At 39.9% G+C, this 20,901-nt stretch overlaps 1 protein-coding gene across 4 annotated transcripts in view; it reads right to left on the reverse strand.

Moving 5' to 3' along the window:
- Positions 1-1,513: 1,513 nt before the first annotated feature.
- The window catches only part of bag5 (BCL2 associated athanogene 5), a 33,063-nt gene continuing 13,675 nt past the window's right edge, over positions 1,514-20,901 (reverse strand). For 3 of the 4 annotated variants that reach the window (XM_041813398.1, XM_041813401.1, XM_041813400.1), the window contains exons 2-3: positions 12,661-13,551; positions 1,514-10,931 (exon numbers count right to left, since the gene is read on the reverse strand). In XM_041813398.1, the coding sequence (XP_041669332.1) occupies positions 10,391-10,931; positions 12,661-13,551 (1,432 nt within the window). In that variant the 3' untranslated portion in view covers positions 1,514-10,390. The remainder of the gene's footprint in view (positions 10,932-12,660; positions 13,552-20,901) is intronic. The other variant, XM_041813399.1, reaches the window with a different exon arrangement.

Here is a 20,901-nt window from a genome sequence, read left to right on the forward strand (position 1 = left end):
TAGAACTTGGTCTACATTTTTTTTCTGCTCACAGTATTATAGCCTACTGTTCACGCTAAAAACAGCAAAAAAGCGCTAATAAAATCAGTTTACCATACAACTTTGATCCATCTCCTTCTAACCATTTTATTTCTCACCATAAACACTAGGATGTTTTAATCATGAGCCTGTGTATTAGTCCTTTGTATCATAGTATATATTTTTTATTATACTGGTGTATTAAGATATATCAACATTGTGCTATGGTGCTGCTAATACTGATCTGGACTGGTGTATACCACTTGTATTGGTTAATAGGTGGTACTATGGGTCCAAGGTTTAAGGTGTCTTTATTAGTGGCTAAAAAGGTTAATTTGTTACGTCACAACCCTGGCCCTTCTGTCCAAATACATGAATATTAGCCTACATGTTAAGTAATATTTGTTTTTTATTTATTTACTCCTTTTCAAGCATTCTAATTTCATACTCTTTTGTTGTTTTCTTGCCTTGGTATTTAATTTTCTACTTGATATCTTTTTCTAATTCTGCATCTCTTTTGGTGTCAGGGGAGGGTAAATATGTTTTTTAGATTATTCCTACTTTTTTTTTTTTTTTTTAGCAAACAGAAAACCAAAGTTTAAAAGATAAAACAATACGGCTTCTATCATTTGGTGGTTTCTAGTGGCTTTAGACAGCTCTCTTGAATTAAAGTGATCAAAAATGAACTTATTGTGGCACCTTTTAGCCTTAAATGTTAGCATTCTGCATGTAGCATTTAAAAATATGAGCTTGGCCTGTCACTGTTTCAGCTCTATAATTGTCATGATTTTTTTTGCTTCTACCAACCCTCGAGGGAATAGAATTTTTAGCCAGTTCATCAAGATTTTCCTCTTGTTAAGGAGCAATTATAAGGTTTTCATCTATATGAATTGAAATCTATTTCTGTCACTACCTGGAGCTCATTGTTCTGCTTTTCTGAGGTGTAAAAAGACTAACTGGGTAATACTCCAGTGAAAGGACATCCTCACTTGACAACCCTGGTGTAGTGGTCTATCTGTCACCGAGTGCTCATCCTTTCAGTCTGGTACAAGCATCTTGTGTTTATTTAAAGTATTCTTAACTGAGTAAATCTCATAAATCACTGAAAATCTTTGTACAGATGTTCATAAAACTGTCCTGTCAGCCTAAGATTGCACGTTTGATTCCCACAGCATCCATGTGTCCTGTCAGAGTGCCCTTGTGCGAGAGACACCTGCTCACGATGAAAGCGTCAGCTGAAATTTTAATGCCCCTCTTACAGCAGAGAGCAAGTTTGTGGTCCATGAAATATCTTTTATCCAGCGTCCCTGGAGGATACGGTATGTTTTCTTAAAATAACCCAGAGAAAGCATTTTAAAAGTTTCCTCTGCTTGTGATCACTTTTAAAGGAACTCGTCAGGTCCTCGCCTGTTCCCTGGAGAACCGCAGGACTCTGGAATGATAATACAAAAAATAATGCTTTAACAGTCAGTGTTCAAGACACACTTGTCTTTATTCTGCAGTGGGAATACAAATTCAAAACACAACCATCCATGGAGCATTCACACAGCTTATTTTTTCCAGTCATAGTGTGCTTTTTGTACAAGCGTGTCTCAGAGGAGAAACAGCGAAAAAGTCTGTCACAATCAATGCAGTTAAAGGCAACTTAAGAAAACAGAGTTGGAAAAACAAGCAATGCAGAACCATTTTTCATCACACAACACATTCCTGTCATTTTGCAGAAAGAAAGGCAAAGCAGTGAGAACAAACAGAGATAAAGAACACAAAAAAGTGCAATTAAGTTAAATAAATGTGTAGCTCTAGCTTAATATGAAAGATAATTCCACTCCTGGTGAATAACCGTCTGTCTTCTGTCGTAGATATGCAGCCTCTCCTTCAGTCTTACCTCTTATCATCTCATCTACTCCTTCATAAACCATTCATCTATTCAATCAAAAGCTTTCACTGCATGGATGATGCAAAGTGCCACTTTTAGACTCAAACAGCTGGTGCAACAAGTCACTAATCTTCAGATTGAACTTATGGACAAACGCAGGTGTTAAAGCTTTAAAAATGTGTCTTTCAGTTCTTGCATTGGTTTTGGTGAATGCTAAAAAATGTTTCTCAGACAGGGTTGAATGCTCTCTAAACACAGATTCTGTCTGCAAACTTTGGGGACTTTTCCAACCTTTTATCCTTCTCTTTGCAGCTTTTATAGTCATACTGTCCTGGGTAAATTAACGTTAAATTATTTGCCAAAATTCTTAGGCAATCAACCTTTACAGATTTATCATCTCTCTCAATTGAAATAACTTTGGTACAATGAAATGAAAAGCAAAACAAAACATTCCTCAATGACTACATTCAATAAAAGAGCAATCTTAAACCATTAAAAACCTGCAGGACTCCATTTGTTGTTCGAGTAAATACATCATCCTTTAATGGACGTCAGAAAGCCGCCTTTCAATACCCAGTGGATCTGAATCTTTTAAACTCTCAGCTAATGGACTTCAGTGCCACCAAGTTCAGATATTCTAGACGACCCTGAGCTGCTTTTAGCAGCTCCTCTGCGTGTCCGGGGGATACAGAACATCTCACTGGAGAGGACTGCTAAACCGTGTTTTAAAGTGTAGGATGAGGAGCTTTTAAAGTTAAAATTAGTGTCATTATTGAAAGGAAAACAAAGGAAAATGTAATTAATGGATGTATGCTTGATTACTGTTCTGTTAGCTAAAATCTTGTGAGAAAGGGGCAGATTATAGGTTGTTTGCAGTCACTTGATCCTTATGTGCAAGAGTGGAAAGTAACTGATTATACTGACTGAAATGACTGTAATTGAGTAGTTTTTGGGGTATTTGCACTTTTTTGAGTGCATTTTGAAATCAGAACTTTTACCTCTACTTCTGTGAATTTTAACCAGAGTTACTGTACTTTTACTTGAGAACAATAATCGCGTACCTTTTCCACCCCTGGTGACAACACAGGATTCCACATCAAATCTCAAAACATCCAAAACTGGAGTGTTGATATCAGGGTTAAACATTTCAGCGCTTTTTTTTACTCAGTGTTGGCATTTCAAATCTGAGGGATATGTAAGCCGAGTTTCCCATCATGTCCTTGGACAGAGTGCTTAGGTTTTGTTTTTTTTGTTTTGCCTGGATTTTGTACAGTTAGCCCTGCTAGGTGTGTTCTTGTTTATGTTTCTGGTTGATTATTTTTGATGTGAGACACATTTGCACCATGGATGAAGTTATCTACTGAGTTAGACTTAAGGTGTTTCTTAAAGACCAGTATGCACTGCCCTACGACGAGGTTGACTCTCTGCTTTGTTCTTGCCAGAGGAGATCCACCTTAGCACAGATTTTCAAGAGTTACAGCAGCTCTGTCATTCTGTAAAATATTTGACACTTTAAAAGTGTTATTTAACTGTATGTACAGTGGACCAATATAGACACTTTGAGTGTCAATTTCAAATCTAAATGAGTTTCATCAACATTATCAGTTTTGCTGTGTATTTACTTTGTTATAGAGGTGTGATTTTACCCAGTGTTAACTTTGGCAGCTATTTTTAATTTTAGTCTTAGTCTTTAGACGAAATGTTTTTAGTTTTAGTCTAGTTTTTGTCAACGAAAACTCAAAAGCATTTTAGTCTAGTTTTAGTTCATAAAAAGTCCTCACATTTTAGTCTTTACTTTTAGTCCAAGCATTTATTTTCTTGCCTAAATCTGTTAGCAAGTAATGCTAGTGTGTTCTATGAACCCTGCCAAACCTGGGTCCCTGCTTTCTACAGCTGAGAGACACAATAGCTACAGCTGAATTGTTTTTTGACAGATTTACCCACAGTGGAGAAATATCACAGATTTTCACGTCTGACGAAAACTAAATTAGATTTTAGTCTAGCTATAGTCATCTTGATGAAATAAACTAACTTTTTGCCAGCTTTAGTCATCACAGGTCTATTTTTTTTTGTCTCAGTCTAGTTTTTGTCATGGAAAAAAAAAGGCTGTCGGCGAACATTTTTAGTCATACTTTTAGTCGACGAAATTAACACTGATTTTACCTGAACATTCTGGTTGGAGATCTATTCTCTTGTTGTTCTTGACGATAAGGAAAGATCTGATTTTACTGTACATCTCCTTAGTAGCTGCGCAGTACTTGATGTAAACTTTAAATTAAACAGTTTTTACTTTTACTTTAGTAGATTAATAGAGCAGTACTTTTACTTAGGTAAATTTTAACCAGAGTAACTGTACTGTTACTTGAGTACAATAATCATGTACTTTTTCCACCTTTGTTGATGTGGGGCAAAAGTCACATAAGGGGCAGGAAGTGAAGAGCACCATTTAGTAATCAATAGAGAGGGATGTAAGTTAGTGTGTTAAAGCTTTGGTGAACCTTTAGGCAGCAGTTATCAGTATATCTCTACCTACACTGATCCCTGCAATTAACTAAAAATAGATGTTTCCCTTAGGTTAATTAATTCACCATTATTGCAAATGACTCAGCCCCGCAGACCACCTAGTACATTGGGGCTTTTCCATTACACAGATAAGCCTGGCTCTCCTTGGTTTGACTCAGGGGATGTAGCTGGCTCCCACCTCAGAGCCAGTTTCCTTTTTCAATTTTTGTCCTTATTTAATCCAAATTTTAAAAGCCAAACTGGCACCAAATAAAGAGCCATTTGGGAGCAAATGAGGGATTCAGAGCTGAGCCAAATCATCCAGATCTCTAAAAAGAGATGGATTTCCCATCACCACGAACACTGGTGGTGGAAGCACAGGCAAGATCAGGGTTTACTGTACTGCACCAAACCGGATAACTTGGAAATGGACCAGACATGAGTGCTGTCTGACTCGGCTTCTCTGAGGCTTTAGATGGAGGCTTTTAATCCATGTCTGCTGCTGTTTTTCTGTGAGATTTTTAAGCTTTTTGCCTTAATGTGTCACAACTTTCGGGAATCAAATTAAGCTCAAATCGTGGCTTTTTCCACTGCAAACAACCTATATGGGATTATTCATCTCTCTGCTCCTTTTCTTTCAAATATTTTTATGTTTTTCTTATTTGGTCAGTGAATGAAATAAACTTGTAAATCCTATAATCTACATTTACTTGCTGCTTTTTTTGTTTAATGTAGGACATATAAGAAAGAAACGATTTGACAACAAAAAATAACAAAAATCTGCTGCCTTATCCTTCGAAATGTTACTTTTTTTCTTTTCAGTTCTTAAAAATGAGTTATTGGACAAACTTTCATACTCATGCAGGGACTACAAGTTGTCATAAAAATAAGTATGCATTCTTTTGTAACTATAAAATCAATTTTTCTCTCTTTAAAACACATACAGACACAAAAATGCATTAAAATACTGCTATCAATTCAAGATACTATTAATCCAGAAGTGAAATTGGTTTGTGGGTCTACTTTGGATGACTGTTTGTATGTACACAGCACAAAATAAGAGAAATATCTGCAGGTTACTTGCTCATTCCTGCTGGCAAAGACTCAAACAAAAAATCTTTACTTCAGCAAAACGTTTAGAAAACGGTGCTTTACCTCACTGCCCACCTTCTTTTTTAAGTTTGAACCACAGAGTATAAATTTATAGGGTAGCCAAAACGCCCACTCATCAAAGTGCCGATAATACTGAATAAAAAAAGATCCAGAAGCTTTGAGACACTTCACACAATGATACAGAAAAAGATCCATGTAAGATTTCTGTATAGAGTGTAAAACCTTTGATAAATTATTTAAAAAGATGAGAGCAATGTACAGAAATGCAGCGAACTGCAAGGACCAAATGTACATTATTTATTGATACATACTGCATACAAAAAAGAGCATGTGAACTTAAGGTGTGTCCGGATCGGTTTGGTCTGAGAGAGCATAAGGTTCGCTGTGAGAAAGCATCTGTTGCAGCAGCAGCCGGGCCGGCTGACGATGTTTAATGAACACTGTTTAATCTAATCTTCTCCCGCATGAGTCAGCTCCGTACCCAGGAGGCCGAGCTGCAGGCTACCAGCCAGAAAAAAAGCCTCCAGCAGCAGCTTAATGCACGCGAAAAAGGGGTCTGTGGGAGATCAGTGGATTGTGTTTATGTTTCCGAAAAGCAGGGACAACTGCCGAAGCAGCTGGGACTGGAGACAAAACTGGAATTTTGTTTGAGATCTGAAACTTGTGAGATATTTTAACCTTTTGTTTTACATTCGCACTGCAAAGAGGTGAAAAGGAGCTGATGTAAAGGTGGAATTTTAGAAAAGACCAAGAAATTTGGTCTCATATAGTCTGCAAAATCACCCAAGGCTTCCCTCATGATTAACAAGATTCTTATCAAAGATGCCAAATATCAAGATTCAATAAAAGGCAGAAATGAAATTTAAAAAATTAGATTTTTATCAGCAGCTAGTCCTTTGGAAACCATTCTCAGGATGGACCTATGATCATGTTAGTTAAAAGACTGAAAATCCAACTGTAGATGACAGTCGATGTCCCCCCTTAAGGACCAGTGGGAATTTGTCTCATTATTCTTTTTGGTGTAACACTCCCTCTATGTCTAAATTTTCCTTGTGTTTGACCATGAAAACAGAGTTTGTCTAACAGGTGACTTCTTCTAGGTCAGGGATCACCAGATTAATGTACCTTGTTTTTAATGAATTAGCAGTAAATTCAGTTCCTATCGCCTATACTGCAGCCAGCCACAAGGGGGCGATTGAGATATTTCAGCCACATATTTCTAGGTCTATCATGTTGTGCATCACAGGGTTTGGGTTAAATATGTCTAATCCTGATTGGTGAAAAACACATGCACTAAACAGGTCTTTTGCATCTTATTTTATAATAATAGCAGACAGGTGGATTTTTGTGCAACTGTTCAAGCGTCAAGCAAATCCAGAAAAAATGTTTTAATCTCAGTTAATTTTGGGATTCCTGTAGGGATTTTTGAAAAGACACTGTAAAAGCTGTTTTCTGAATTGAATAATCTTCTGGGGGCCGGATGGGAAGTTGTGGGGGGCCTGATTTGGCCCCTGGGCCTCCAGTGGATGATCAGTGTTCTAGGAAATATGAATCAGCACAACATAACAGCATTAAATTGATTTGAGACCACTAACAATAGCTGTTAATGCTACATTATTACCTGAACGCTGATGTTAGCATTTAGCTGATACTAAACCGAAGCATCAGTGCATCCCTACCTAAAATGGCATCAAAGAGAATAGTGATGAGGGAGCCTTAGTAGTAAATTTGCCAAAAAAAGGAGCTGAAAAAGGCTAAAATGCTCTCAAGATGACTTGCATTCTATTTAGGTTCATAACTATTTGTGACTTTAAGGATCAATAGATCCATTGTTAATTTAAAAATACTGATTTAAGATGCTTTAAATTCCTTTAAATACTCAGAAAAGTGATCAAGGTTTGCTGCCAATAAGGAGCAGCTTGCAACAATGGTTGTCTCATAGGTAAAGACTGAGGTCTTGAATTTGCAGAAATCATCACCTCAAAGCTGAACTTTTTCTCTTCTACAGGTTAACAGGAAGCTGTGATGTAACTTTATCTGCTAATTATTCTGTTATGTTTTATGATTTTTAGGGCTTTTGTTGCCAAATTGCTTTTTGGAGCAAAAGAGCCCCATCAGCTCTGCTGTTTGCAGTGTGAAAGTACGATATGACTCACTTTTATTGCCTGCAGCACGGAGCATTGTCCTTCTGTGATACCGCTTGTTATTGACCAGAACACCACCACCTTTAGTCTTCATCGGGGAATAAATACTGATCTGAATTTTCCGACACATAGTGCAAATTTCTCTTGGCGATAAGGGCCAAGGTGCTCTCCATAAACACATTCGCTGCTTTAGCACTGATACGTATCAAAAAGAGCAGCCGCTTTGCTCCTCTTTCAGTCGCTGCACGACACAGACCGGCTCAAAGGGAAGGGTGAAAATAAAGGCACAGAGATTTGGACTCCTCTCCCAGTCCTTTCCCTCCCTCCCACTGTCTCGAGCAGCAGCAGCTCAGAGAAGTTTCTAGAAGGCTCCGTCGGCCTTGATCACCATCAATATTCTCCACTGCATAGGACGCGACTGTTGGCCCCGTTATCGTCAGCATTGATGTGTCAATCCAGAGGATATTGCCGCCTCCCTTCCTCTTCCTCTCTCTCTCCAGGGACCTCACAGTCACACTCAGTAGAAAGCAGTGGGTAGAAACAAAAATCAGCAGCAACAGCAAAAAAAAAAAAAAAAAAAAGCTTCCTATCCTCTGTCTGAAATCTAACCTGATCCATTTATAGCCATACGCGATCACACAAAGTCACAACAAACATTTGAAGCACATTACAGACTAACAGCTACACAGGCAGCAAAGTGGGGAGGGTACTTTTATCTTCAAACATCCTGCTCACTCTCAAACATCCTGTTTACGGCCGGCAGGCTGCCTCCCAAAAAGAAACCTCTGCACTGATTTTAAGTTCCTGTTAACTCTATCGATGCTCCTATGCCTATCTTTTTTTCTTTTTTATTTGACCGTCTGCCCGCGACAGCTGGGGTTTGCAGGATTTCTGGTGAGTTTGCCACAGCCGTGTGAACTGGAGCGCTACCAGAAGCACAAACCAAATTTGAGGGGATAAACACGGCGGCACAGGAGAGAAGAGTGACCTTACATCAGAACTGCAAACTCCCACTGTTCTCCTAATTTCATCTCTGTTTAAACACAGATTAGCTGAGCACTAACAGCAGTGTGATATTTAAACACTGCCTCTGATTTTAATGCAGCTTCTTCTTCAGTGGTCCAGTTATTTTAATGATCAAAAGCACTGATGCTTCAAAAAACTAGTCAACTTCAGAAGACAGGTGGACTAGAGAGGAATGCACGCATCAAATACTGAAAATAAAAGCCTCATGTTGGCAAGGCTGCAGAGCTACAACCCAGCCAATATTTTTGTGCAATTAAGTCAAAAGAATCAAATATTTTCTCTGAATGCTCATAAATAAACCAGGAGAAATGTGTGCAGTGGTTCTACTCAGTCTGTAATTTCTACTTTGTTTAATTTAGGTAATTTTATAGGCGCTTGGTGTTTGTGAAGGGCTGTGAGGATGCCATTGGTCCTCAGGTCAGGATGCAAAAGAAAACTCTTTGAACCAGGAGACATCCCCGTCTCTCTCCTCTGCTCTCTGTCTGTACAGACACTGACATGCTGACAAGAGCTTTACTGCACAAAAACACTTGCAATTTTTCCATTTGGAAGCCTTACCAATGTTTTTATGCATATTTGACGATGCCCTTTTCTTTATCTTGCTGCCTTATTTGTAATAAATGTGACTGGAAAGCAGTTTTTTAAAGATTTGGTACATTCTGATACTATATAGATTAGATTAACAGAAGCTGCAGTCTTTAAATGTTGAGTATTATAAATACCAAAGAAATGGAAATTGTGGCAAAGGAAAATGATTATTTCTAATACTTAAGGCATGGCCTTACACATAGCTTAACTGAGGCTCATGCACAATGGAAGCACCTTAATAAACTCAATAATGCATGTGCGGATTTCTTGCAAAACCAGCAGATGTCTACAAGTGCTGAAGCCAGTGGCCTTCAGAAGTCCTAGACTCCCAAATATAAGGTACATTCTTGTCTACAGTTATCAAAAATTGCAGGCAAACTCCAAAAACTGAACAAAAATTCCTCTCATAGGCACCTGTCTTATGAAGTAAATGTTTTGAAAGCTTTTCAGTAATATGGATCATTAGAATAAACAGATTGTATCCATTTTAAACACGTGATATTAAAAAAGTATGACGTTTTGAGTACTTACAACGACCACAATACCAACAAATATCACAATCTAGACTGAGCTCTGGTTGGCTCTCTGTAACCAGGTCACTGTATTTAACTCATGCATCTGTCTCCACCATTCACTGGTTCAATCAGGCCAGACGGAAAAGCAAGTGTGAAGCAATCCATCACACTCTTGGGAATTTGTCGATATCAAGTGCAGTCTGGAGAAAACAACCACTATAACAGGCATTATTTAGTGCTTTGGCAGCAGCAGGCTTTAACAACCACGCACACCAAATATGACGACAACTGACGACATCTCACACACACAAACAACCACACACACAAATGAACGAACGGACGAGGGATTCGAAAAGAAAATCTTCAAAAGAGCACCCAAAAATCAAAGTGTCCCACAAAAGGAGTTCTGTGTTGTTGACTTCTCAGCAGGGTCGGCCACATCTACCACAAAGAGACAAAAGAAAAGCGCTGCTGCAGTGCATTCTGGGGATTTGAGTCAATATTTACAGCCCATGGAATGATAACGTATCAGTTTTAGATTTTATTTACAGACATTATCACCTCCTTTCATTCTTGCAGCGACATCCCATCACAGATTTTCTCATGGATCAGTACTCCCACTCGTCCGTCTTCATGTCCAGGTAGTTGAGAATGTTCTGGGCAAACTTCACCGCCTGCTTCCTCGCCACCTTGGTCGTCTCATCACCCTGTGGGTCCACGGCGTCCAGTGCCAGCAGCTGTTTGGTGAGCAGTTCCTCCAGCATCATGTAGCTCTTGTCAGCCCGCTTTCCGTCAAAGCCCAGCACCTGAGCCTGGAGGTCCGAGAGGCTGCCCAGGACCAGCCACACGGCCCGGTGTGATGGGTGCTCGCTGGGGCCCGGTTGGCGACAGAGTAGAGCTTCGCGGAGGTCCAGGAAGGTGATGATGGCTTGGACCTCGACCACGGCGCGGCGGCGGGCCTCTCTGATGCACGGGTTCTTGGCCGTGTCCACCTGGTCAAGGTGAGTGAGGAGGCTCTGCAGCTCGGCTTTGGGTCTGAAGCTTAAATCTCCCATCATGCAGTGCCGCAGGACGCCCTCTCGCAGGTGAGAGACATGAGCTCGCACTGCTTCGATCTCACGGATGGAGTTGTTGTGCGCCAAGTCGTACCTGAGGAAACAAACACTCAATCAGTGCTTTGAAAACGACTTTAATGCATGCATTCTCTTTAAATTTAGTAAAATAGCAGAGTGAAAGTACTTCATTTGTTTTAATGGTTAGAATAATCAGAAAAATAAAACATGAATTTATTTTATAATAATGTAAACTTACAAAGGATAGTTACTAGGGCTGGACAATTAATTGCAAACTAAATTAAATTGCAATATGGCCTGGAAGTTTTTGCTGCAGCAGAGATTTTATGCATATTATGCAAACATTCAAGTGTTATTCTTTTAGAATGGTTGACAAAAATTCTACTTTCTTTAGCAAAAATAAATACAATTAGATATTTTATTAATGTTCTGCCCTAGTTCATTCTATCTAATATTGATCAAACTTAGCATTAGTTTAAGTTTAGCCAATCACAGCTCTTTCTCTCAACACAGAGGTTCATTCAAATATGATGTACTGCACACTAATCCATGCTTGCATTAATGCTAATGCAAGACGCCCCGTACTTGCTTTAGAATGGAAATGGCAAAAAACACTTGGTAAATGCCATAAAAAAAAGCATTAATTTCAGACCTTACTTGCATCCAGATAAATGAGCTAATGCTAGCATTATTTTAGCTGTCGCTAATATCCATGTGATATACTAAGAAATAATCCTTTAGCGTAAGTAAGTGGAATAACTTACTTTTTAACTATTTTCTTAAGCATTTATTTCTAATTCCACATGTGAATCTTTTATCTTAGTTCTCCTCTACTGAAAAAAGTAACAAAACATTTTCTATTTTATTCACATCGGTTAATCTCCAGAGCATGCTTCATTAAATATCACTTGTTTTACTGTTACTGAAGCCCAAAACGTTTGCAGCCCAAATAAAAACATGAATTCAGTGGTCCTTGAATAAATACTTGGGTGATGAAGTATGAGGTAGGCGTTTTATTGCTCTTAGTTTTTCTCTGGTGAGTGGAGTCTAATTCACTCCTGACAGTGAAGTGTGATTAAGGTTTCAAAATTAAAAATTCAACAACAATTTACCACCCGAAGCGCTGGTGAAAAGCAGAAGCATTTAATGGCAAGTTGTTTACTCAATAAAATAAAAAATATGTACCACAGCTTTAACAAACTAAATGAGTGGACAGAAAATTTACTGAAATCTCACTTTATCAATTATTATTCTTTAATATTTTTTGAAGAATTAAAAGTATGCATATTACATCTTCTCTCCCAGTCAGTTAAAAACTGATTTTTGTAAATTGGGTAAAATTAGAATATTACAGTTGCAATGATGATGGTTTCAAAGGCATAGGATAGCTTGGAGGATGAGGAGAAGCAGTGGGGTGTACCCCACATGGATATTTCCTCTTTCCATTCAATGAGCATATATTTTAGGTGATTTCCATCACTCAGTGTCAGTGTTGTTGATGTGTGCTGCATGTAGATTTAGGATGCAGGCTTTGCCATCACTCCAGGAGAGACTATGTGGACTTTGATAAAGCCATGACTTTGTTTACTAGTGGAATACCGCAGATGTCAGTTGACAGGGTCATCTTAAATGTGCGCCAGTATGCCTTGCATCTACACAACCAATCTGATCCGGATGAAGACATCCCAGATCCAATATGGATAGAAATCCCTGTTACACTCCACTAGTGAGGATGGACCTTAGGTCTCCACAGTGCAATCAAATATTGTTACCATTTAAATTTCAAAAAGGTAATTTCAATGTACCTGCGTGTGTCGTCTCCCTCCACCTCCAGATCCAGATGTTTAAGCAGCCCGTTTATCTCCTCCACCACCTGTTTCCTGTAGTTTCTGATGGCTGGGTCCCCAGAAACATCCAGAGCATCCAGCTCCACCTGCATCTCTGTCAGGATCCGGGACAGGTGGGCGCAGCTGTCCCTCCCGCTCAGCCCCATCAGCAGAGCCACCAGCTGACTGCGGGCCATGCTCACTTTCACCATCACCTGGTTGATGCGGTTCACAGCCTCATGGGTCTCTCCTGACAGTGGCAGGGAAAGGGTCTGCTGCTGTGTGCGCCCTTCGAGGACGTCCTGTACAGCGCAGAGGCGTGTTAGTGCCCGGTAGCGTGCTTTGCGTAGAGGCACCCTCCCTTCTGTCTTCACCTGGGTGAGCCTCAGCACGAGCTCCTGCAGGGTGTCCACCAGCTCGTCGCTTATTTCTGCCACCCCACCTGCACGTTGAGGTGCCACAACGCGTTCATCCACCAAGTTTCGCGCCTCGGTGCTCAGCTCCTCAATCTTCAGTCGGGACGGATGAGTGGCGTTCTCCTCCAGGTACCGCAGGAGACCCTCCACCTCTTGCGCCGCCCTCTTTCTCGCCCCCTGCAGCTCGGGTTTGCCCTCTGTGTCCACCTGGTCCACCTCCAGCAGCAGCCGTGTCAGCTCGCGCTCCAGCCGTTTGTAGTCTCGGTCGTTCTGCATGCCGCTGAACGTGCACACCTGAGGCCCCAGAGATGCCACCTCCTTCTGCACCTCGTAGAGACGCATCATGGCGGGGTGCTGCGGGTGATACAGCGGCTGCTGCTGCTCCATCGGGTGCTGCTGCTGTGGGACGCCATGGTCCATCCTCTTCCCTCCATCAAAGGGCTTCCCAAAGAGGCTGGAAGACAGAAGGCAGCATGAAAGGGAAGTCAGAACAATGAGCAGCAATTCAGAGCAGGCGGGAACAGAGCCTCAGTAGAGCCAGCACTGTTTTCTACGGGCCAGAAGGGGTGGATTACTTCAAAAGTTCCTGTTCACATGCTCAGTGGTTGAACAGGACTTCCAACTACTGGCTGGATCTCTTCCAAAGCAGCTGGTAAAAAGACACACTCTGAAACCTCAGCCTTATATTTAAACCTCCACAGACTCCAGAGGAATTTACAACAATATGCTTTGATGTAAATGTTATTAACCCTGTCCTCATGTGTTGCTAAATATGTTGATAATCAGCCTTTTAGTGGAGGCGTCCTGTGAAAATACAAGTAAGATTATGTACATTTCTTTACATCTACAGCAGAAACAAAAGCATACACACACAAACAATACATTACAGTTATAAAATATAACCTTTTATATAAAACAATGGCTGTTATGTTGCACTGAAGACAATCGCCCACAGACTTTTAAAAAAATCACAGAGAAAAATTCAGCAGAGCATGAAGAGCTGTATCTCCAGTTTGCAGGCCATTCTGTCGTGCTTAACGTGTCAGAAAAGCAGCCCGGGGGCTGAGGAGTCATTAAACATGAAAATAATCCATCTTATGAGTGAGCAATCCTGACGCTACTCTACTCTGCTGTCACTTCCTGACTAGCTGCTGGTTTCTGGTTATGATCTCAGTCTTCTTTAACTGGAACTGTCACGTCATTTGGGAAACTGAGCCCCCATCCACATACTAAAGCAGCCTTTAAAAAAAAAAAAAGGCTATCTCCAAATTTATTGTAATAAATTTGACAAACTGCAACTAAGAGAGTCCAGCTAGAACCACATTTATTTAATCTGAGACAAATATGAAAGAGGATATATCAGTCCATGTTCTTTTTTTAACTTAAAAACCTAACCTAACCTAACCTAGTCAAATCAGGAACCAAACCTAACCTTACTAAAAATAACCAAACCTTACCTAACCCAACCTTACCTTACCTAACCTAACCCAACCTTACCTTACCTAACCTAACCATGAACCTCTCCTAACTTAACCTAACCTAACCTAACCTAACCCAACCTTACCTTACCTAACCTAACCATGAACCTCTCCTAACTTAACCTAACCTAACCTAACCTAACCCAACCTAACCTTACATAACCAGGAACAAAACCTAACCTAACCTAAATCAGCCTAACTTAACCTAACCTAACCTAACCAGGAACCAAACCTAACCTAAACCAGCCTAACCTAAACTAGCCTAACCTAACCTAACCTAACCAGGAACCAAACCTAACCTAAACCAGCCTAACCTAAACTAGCCTAACCTAACCTAACCTTACCAGGAACCAAACCTAACCTAACCTGAGCTTACCCAAAATAACCAATCCCAACCAGGAACCAAACCAAACCTAACCTAACCAGGAACCAAACCTAACCTAACCTAAACCAGCCTAACCTAAACTAGCCTAACCAAACCTAACCTAACCAGGAACCAAACCTAACCTAACCTTACTGAACTAGGAACCTTGCTTAAAGAGGTGGTGAACAGTTTAACATTTTTTCAACCGTACACTGAGGTATCTGACTGAACTATGATAAAACACATCAATGCTGGTGTTATTTCCGACATTTGCACCAAACTGATAAAAATCAGCATTTTATGGCTTTTAGTTGGCTTAAATGGACATCTGCTTTGAAAAATCTTTTCTAAAAAGGTGGGGCTTATGTGACGTACAAACCTACCATATAAAAAGTTCTAATGTTACCGCCCCTAACCAACCATTGGGAGACCACTCCTATCCTCTCCTGCACCTGCAATGCCTTAGGTCTGAGAGCTTTGGCTTTAGTTGCTGGAGCCAACAGCCCAAACAGGTAGTGCTCAGGACCACCACGGTCCACACTTCAACCTGCTTCAGGGGACTCTGGAGGGGAAAAATCCTGCACCTCAAAAGATCGCTGTGAGGCAACAGTGCTGTGGGACTGTGTCACTTTCTGGTAAGGGGACGTCACTGTCACTACGGCCTCATCTGGAAAACCCCATCCTTTTCCCCTCCCTCCTCTCAGTACCAAGCTGCCCATTTTTTGTGTATATTTCAAATTTCAGAAGTGGGTGGAGTGAGCTTTGAGCTGGGGTTTACTTACACTTTAAACGTATCCAGCCTTGCCTAATCTAGTAATCGAGGTTCTACCAAAAGTGTTTCTCATCTAACCCTGACCTTAAAAACTGCTTTGGATTGTGGTAGATGGACCTGCTTTGCAGACTCTAGATCCACGCAGCGTTATGTCAGCATGACCAATCCAGTATGGGAATAACTTCTACTTGAGGACACATCATTTTCCCATCAAAGAGGGAGAGTGGTACGTGGAATCTCAGAGTGACATCCAGAGGCCCGTGCATTTCCTTTGCTCCTCCATTTCAACTGCCATGGCGTCAGTCATGGTGGGGAAGTTCATCTCCAGAGCTTCTTATACAACACTTCTTTTGGTGTTTAGTTTAATTAATTTGTAATTTGACCGGAGTTGTGCAAATTTAAAAACCAGCGAACAATTTCAATACAAAACTCAGCGCCAAAACATCAATATTGTCCAGTTCAGATAAACCTGTCGCTATAGCTACATCCACACAAATCTCTTCATTGGCCACCACTGATTACAGGCTACCGGTCACTTTAACTGAACCATGCCTATGGCTACCGCCTCTTTATACTCGAATGATACTGATTAGTCTGGTCAAACTCTGACCGGGAGCCATATCAGGCCCCCCAAAGCTTCCTGCCCAGCCCCCGAAAGATTATTAAATTAAAAAAAGAAGGGGAAGAAGATGCTCAAGTTTTAGTAGTATCCTTTGGCTTTAAATGTCTGCAGCTGTTAAATACTGAAATAGTGTGAGAATGACTTAACATTTGATCTGTTTTACAGATATTACTGTCATAACTAGTAGATATTTTTAAACTGGGGTTATGGTTCGCAGAAGTGCTGCAAAAATGACTGGATAAATGGTGAAAAGAGGTTAAATGAGGCAAAAAATTGGTTAAATAGGGAAAAAGGGGCAAAAAGTACCATAAATTGGTTACAAATGACAAAAATAGTTAACAAAAATACAGAAAATGGGTTGAAGAATGGCAAAAAATGGGTTAAGGATGCAAAAAGGGGCAAAAAGTATCAAAAATAGCCTGGAAATTAGTGAAAAGGTGTTCAAGAGTGGCACACAAGGGAATTCAATGGCAGGAAAGTTGCAAAAGGGGGTTAAAGAGTGGCAAAAATGGATGAAATGTGGCAAAAAATTGTTAAAAGTTGCAACCATTGTTGAAAAAATGTCATGAAAAGAGGTTAAAAAGGAACAAAAATGGAAGCAAACTGGCAACAATGGATAAGAGTGGCACAAAGGGGAAAAACATGCCAGCACAGTGGTTTAAAGGGATTAAAAATAGGCAAAAATTGGGTTAAAGATGCAAAAAGTGGTTAAAATGAGTTAATACCTGTACTAAATCACAATTGTGGAGGGCCCATTCTCTTGGATTTTCAGGGGCCCAGCCAATTCTATTGTTAGGCCTGTTTCCTTGTGGCCTGCTGCATTATAGATAATAGGGATAGATCTCACTGGTAATGACTAAAAATGTCCTTCATTTTGAAAGAAAATACAAATACCACTACAATAATATGTGAACCAGACCAAAACATTTATTTAATTTTTGTGTATTTGAAAGTCTGGCCCCCCAGAGTATAAATCTGGCCATTGTGCATAGGTACTTGATGACCCCTGTCCGAAAATCTAGCTAGTTCATCAGGTTGCAGTCTTTGAATTGATTTGTGACTAAATATAAAACTTCAAACAACATCAAACCCTCTTTTGATACCACACCAACAAAAGTAGAAGTCCTTGGCAGACAGCTCCCAATACTGAGTATTTTCTTGCTTTTAATTTTCAAGTGTGCTGGAGTTTACCTTCACAGAAAAACAGGCAACATTTCAGTACCTATTTTAGACATGATATCTCCTTTGCTCTTTATTTGTATTGGACATAAACAAAGCTTAAACTCCAAAATCTAAAAAAAACAACATTCGTATTTACTGACCTTTGAATGTGAGTGGCTCATCACCGCTCTCTCTTGCTCATTAAACCTTCTGGCTGAAAATTAAATCTGTGTTTTTTGCTAAAGCTTTGGTACTTTCATTACTATCTGCCTTTGCTGATCTAACCTTGCTTTAAAAAAGAGTGAAACATCAGCAGAGAGCTGAGTGACGCATGTTCATTGCAAGGCTGCTGATTCACATCTATGTAGATATTGAGTACAGCACTATTGATACTGTCTGATAACAATGAAGATTCTGTTTGAAAAAGTAAAGGCTCTTTAAGTGGAGCCTTTTTAGAGCTTCTGACCACAAGCAGAACTGTCCATTGCAAAGTTTGCCTGAAGTCTGTGGTGAATAAAAGCAGCAGCATCAGCAGCAGTAGCACGGCTGAGTTATTCATGCATCAGAGACAGAGGCATGAAGGCGAATGGGAGATGTCTGTAGCACTGCGAGCTGCTCCAGACCACAGCAAATGCAAAACACCAACATTTGCAGCATAAAAAATGATTTTATTTTTAGGTCATATCTCCCAGTCCTACTTTTACAAAGTTTTAGTTGACTGCCAAAACAAAAAAAAAATTATTCCGATTTTTTTTCAAGCACTTTATATTACAAGGCTGTAATCTGTGTGTGCTAGCTGACAAAGAATAAGGACCACTTTTCATTTTGTAGCAATCAAATTCAACACTGTCATGATGGCTCTGTCAAAGTGACTGTCATGACAAGACATGTCTGATACAACTGTTGCTTTGGAAACGGTTGGAAATATTTGAGGTTAAAAAAGTACAGAGCTTTCTACAAACACATGAAGTAGTCAGGCGGTGGAAAAAAGCAGCGAGCTTGGGAGGTCTGAAAGCTTGCCCCCTCTGGTTCATTAAACAAAACAAGGCACAATTAATAAGACAGTATCTGGGAGTTCTCCAGTAGGAAATCTTGAACACCCGACGCAATCATGCCAATTTTCAGCCAGATAACCCCCTTCTGACCGTAGTCGGCAAAGGTCTGATCATCTGATAGTTCTGACTATCCTGCCTGTTTTTCTTGTGATGTGTTAAGAAGAGTGATCTTTCCTTCTCTCATCTTACAATCATAAATCCTGATGTGTGGGGGGAACATGCAGGATTGTTACATGGAGCAAGCTGACAGAAGGAGGAAGCACAACAAACACAGCCATGGGGATGATGGTAAGCACAGAGCAAATGGGTTGTTCTGAGGTGTGAAGTGACTTCGAGAGTGGTGCTATGATGGATGCCAGCTTTGCAATTAGACGGTTTGTGAAATTTTATCCCTGCTGGATATTCCACAGTCAACTGTAAGTGATATAATTAGAAAGTGGAAGCATAAAGGAGCAACAGCAACTCAGCCATGAAGCAGAAGACCATGTGAAATTAGAGAGTGGGGCAGTGTTCATTTTGTTGTCTAACTAGTTTCATTATAGTTTTCTTTAATAGCTTTTTTCCCCGACGAAAACTAGACAGCAACTAATACACTGCTTTCCACATTATAAAGCAAATAACAATTTTCTCTTATTTTCCGAAATATTGATGCAAATGTCAGTCAGAGTATTTTTCAAGTCATCAGCCATTAGAGCATAATTCAAATGCTTTTGAACAAACTTTATAATGATAACCATTATTTTTTTTTAAATAAAAACCTCAAAATGCACTTTTCCACATATTCCACGTTATTAAGCAGGCCACAGGTTTCAATCAATATGGGAAAGAAAAAGGATCTCTCTGCTGCCGACAAGTGTCAAATAGTGCAATGCCTTGGACAAGGAATGAAAGTATTAGATATTTCATGAAAAATTAATCGTGATCATCATACTGTGAAGGAATTTGTGGCTGATTCAGAGCACCTCCCCTGACCTCAACCCTATTGAGAACCTTTGGAGCATCCTCAAGCTAAAGATCTATGAGGGTGGGAGGCAGTTCACATCAAAACAGCAGCTCTGGGAGGATATTCTGACATCCTGCAAAGAAATTCAAGCAGAAACTCTCCAAAAACTAACAAGTTCAATGGATGCAAGAACTGTGAAGGTGAAATCAAAGAAGGGCTCCAATGTTAACATGGAACTTGGCCTGTTAAGATGTTTTGGATTGAAATAGCTTTTGATTTCAGTAAATATGACCTCCTAATGCTGCAAATTCAACAAATAACCATTTTCAGTTCTTTACAACCAATAAAATGTTTTAAAACTCTGCCGTGTTTAATAATGCGGAACAGTGCATTTTGAGTTTTTTTTTTTTTTTTTAAATAACGGTTGTCATGAAGTTTGTTCAAAAACATTTGAATTATGCTCTAATGGCTGATGACTTGAAAAATACTCTGTCATTTGCATTAATATTTAGGAAAATGAGAGAAAAATGTCATTTGCTTAATAATGTGGAAAGCAGTGTAAAAACAAGTGCACATAGACAAAAACTAAAACAAAATTAATTGACATTTTAGTCAACAAATAAAAACGAGACGAAAATTTTTGACAGAGACTTTATCCAATCAGACCTAATTTCGTCATGTAGAAAGTACGGGCAAGTTAGGCATATATCCAATCACAGCTACTTTGGCTGTGTGGTGGCGGGGTAAGTTAGAGAGAGATCCAATCAGTCAACTATAATTACTGTAAATTTCGTCGACTAAAACTAGACTAAAACTAAAACTATTTAGAGGACTAAATTATGACTAAAACTTAAAGATATTTTTGGCAAAAGACTATAACTAAAAAATAAATTAAAAGTGCTGTCAAAATTAACACTGGAGTGGGGTCAACCACTGCTAAGGCACATGGTGCATAAAAGTTGCCAACACTGCTGATTCCATAGCTGAAGAGTTCTGAACTTCCACTGGAATTGTTGTAAGCACAAAAGCTGTGCTGCGGGAGCTTCATGGAATGGGTTTCCATGGCCGAGGAGCTGCATGCAAGCCTCACATCTCCAAGTCCAATGCCAAGCACTGGATGAAGTGGTGTAAAGCACACTGACACTGGACTGTGGAGCAGTGGAGACGTGTTCTGTGGAGTGATGAATCAAGCCTAACTGTTTGACAGTCAGATGGGGGAGTCTGGGTTTAGCAGATGCCAGAAGAATGTAAACCTGCCTGACTGCATTGTTGCAACGGTGAAGTTTTGGTGGAGGAGGGATAATGGTGTGGGGCTGTTTTTTCAAGGTTTGGGTTAGGCCCCTTATCTCCAGTGAAGGCCAATCTTACTCTGCCCCAGTGCAACCTGTTAGTTGTTAGTATTCAATTAA

Source organism: Cheilinus undulatus, linkage group 18 (genome assembly GCF_018320785.1).
Source record: "Cheilinus undulatus linkage group 18, ASM1832078v1, whole genome shotgun sequence".
NCBI lineage: Eukaryota > Metazoa > Chordata > Actinopteri > Labriformes > Labridae > Cheilinus > Cheilinus undulatus.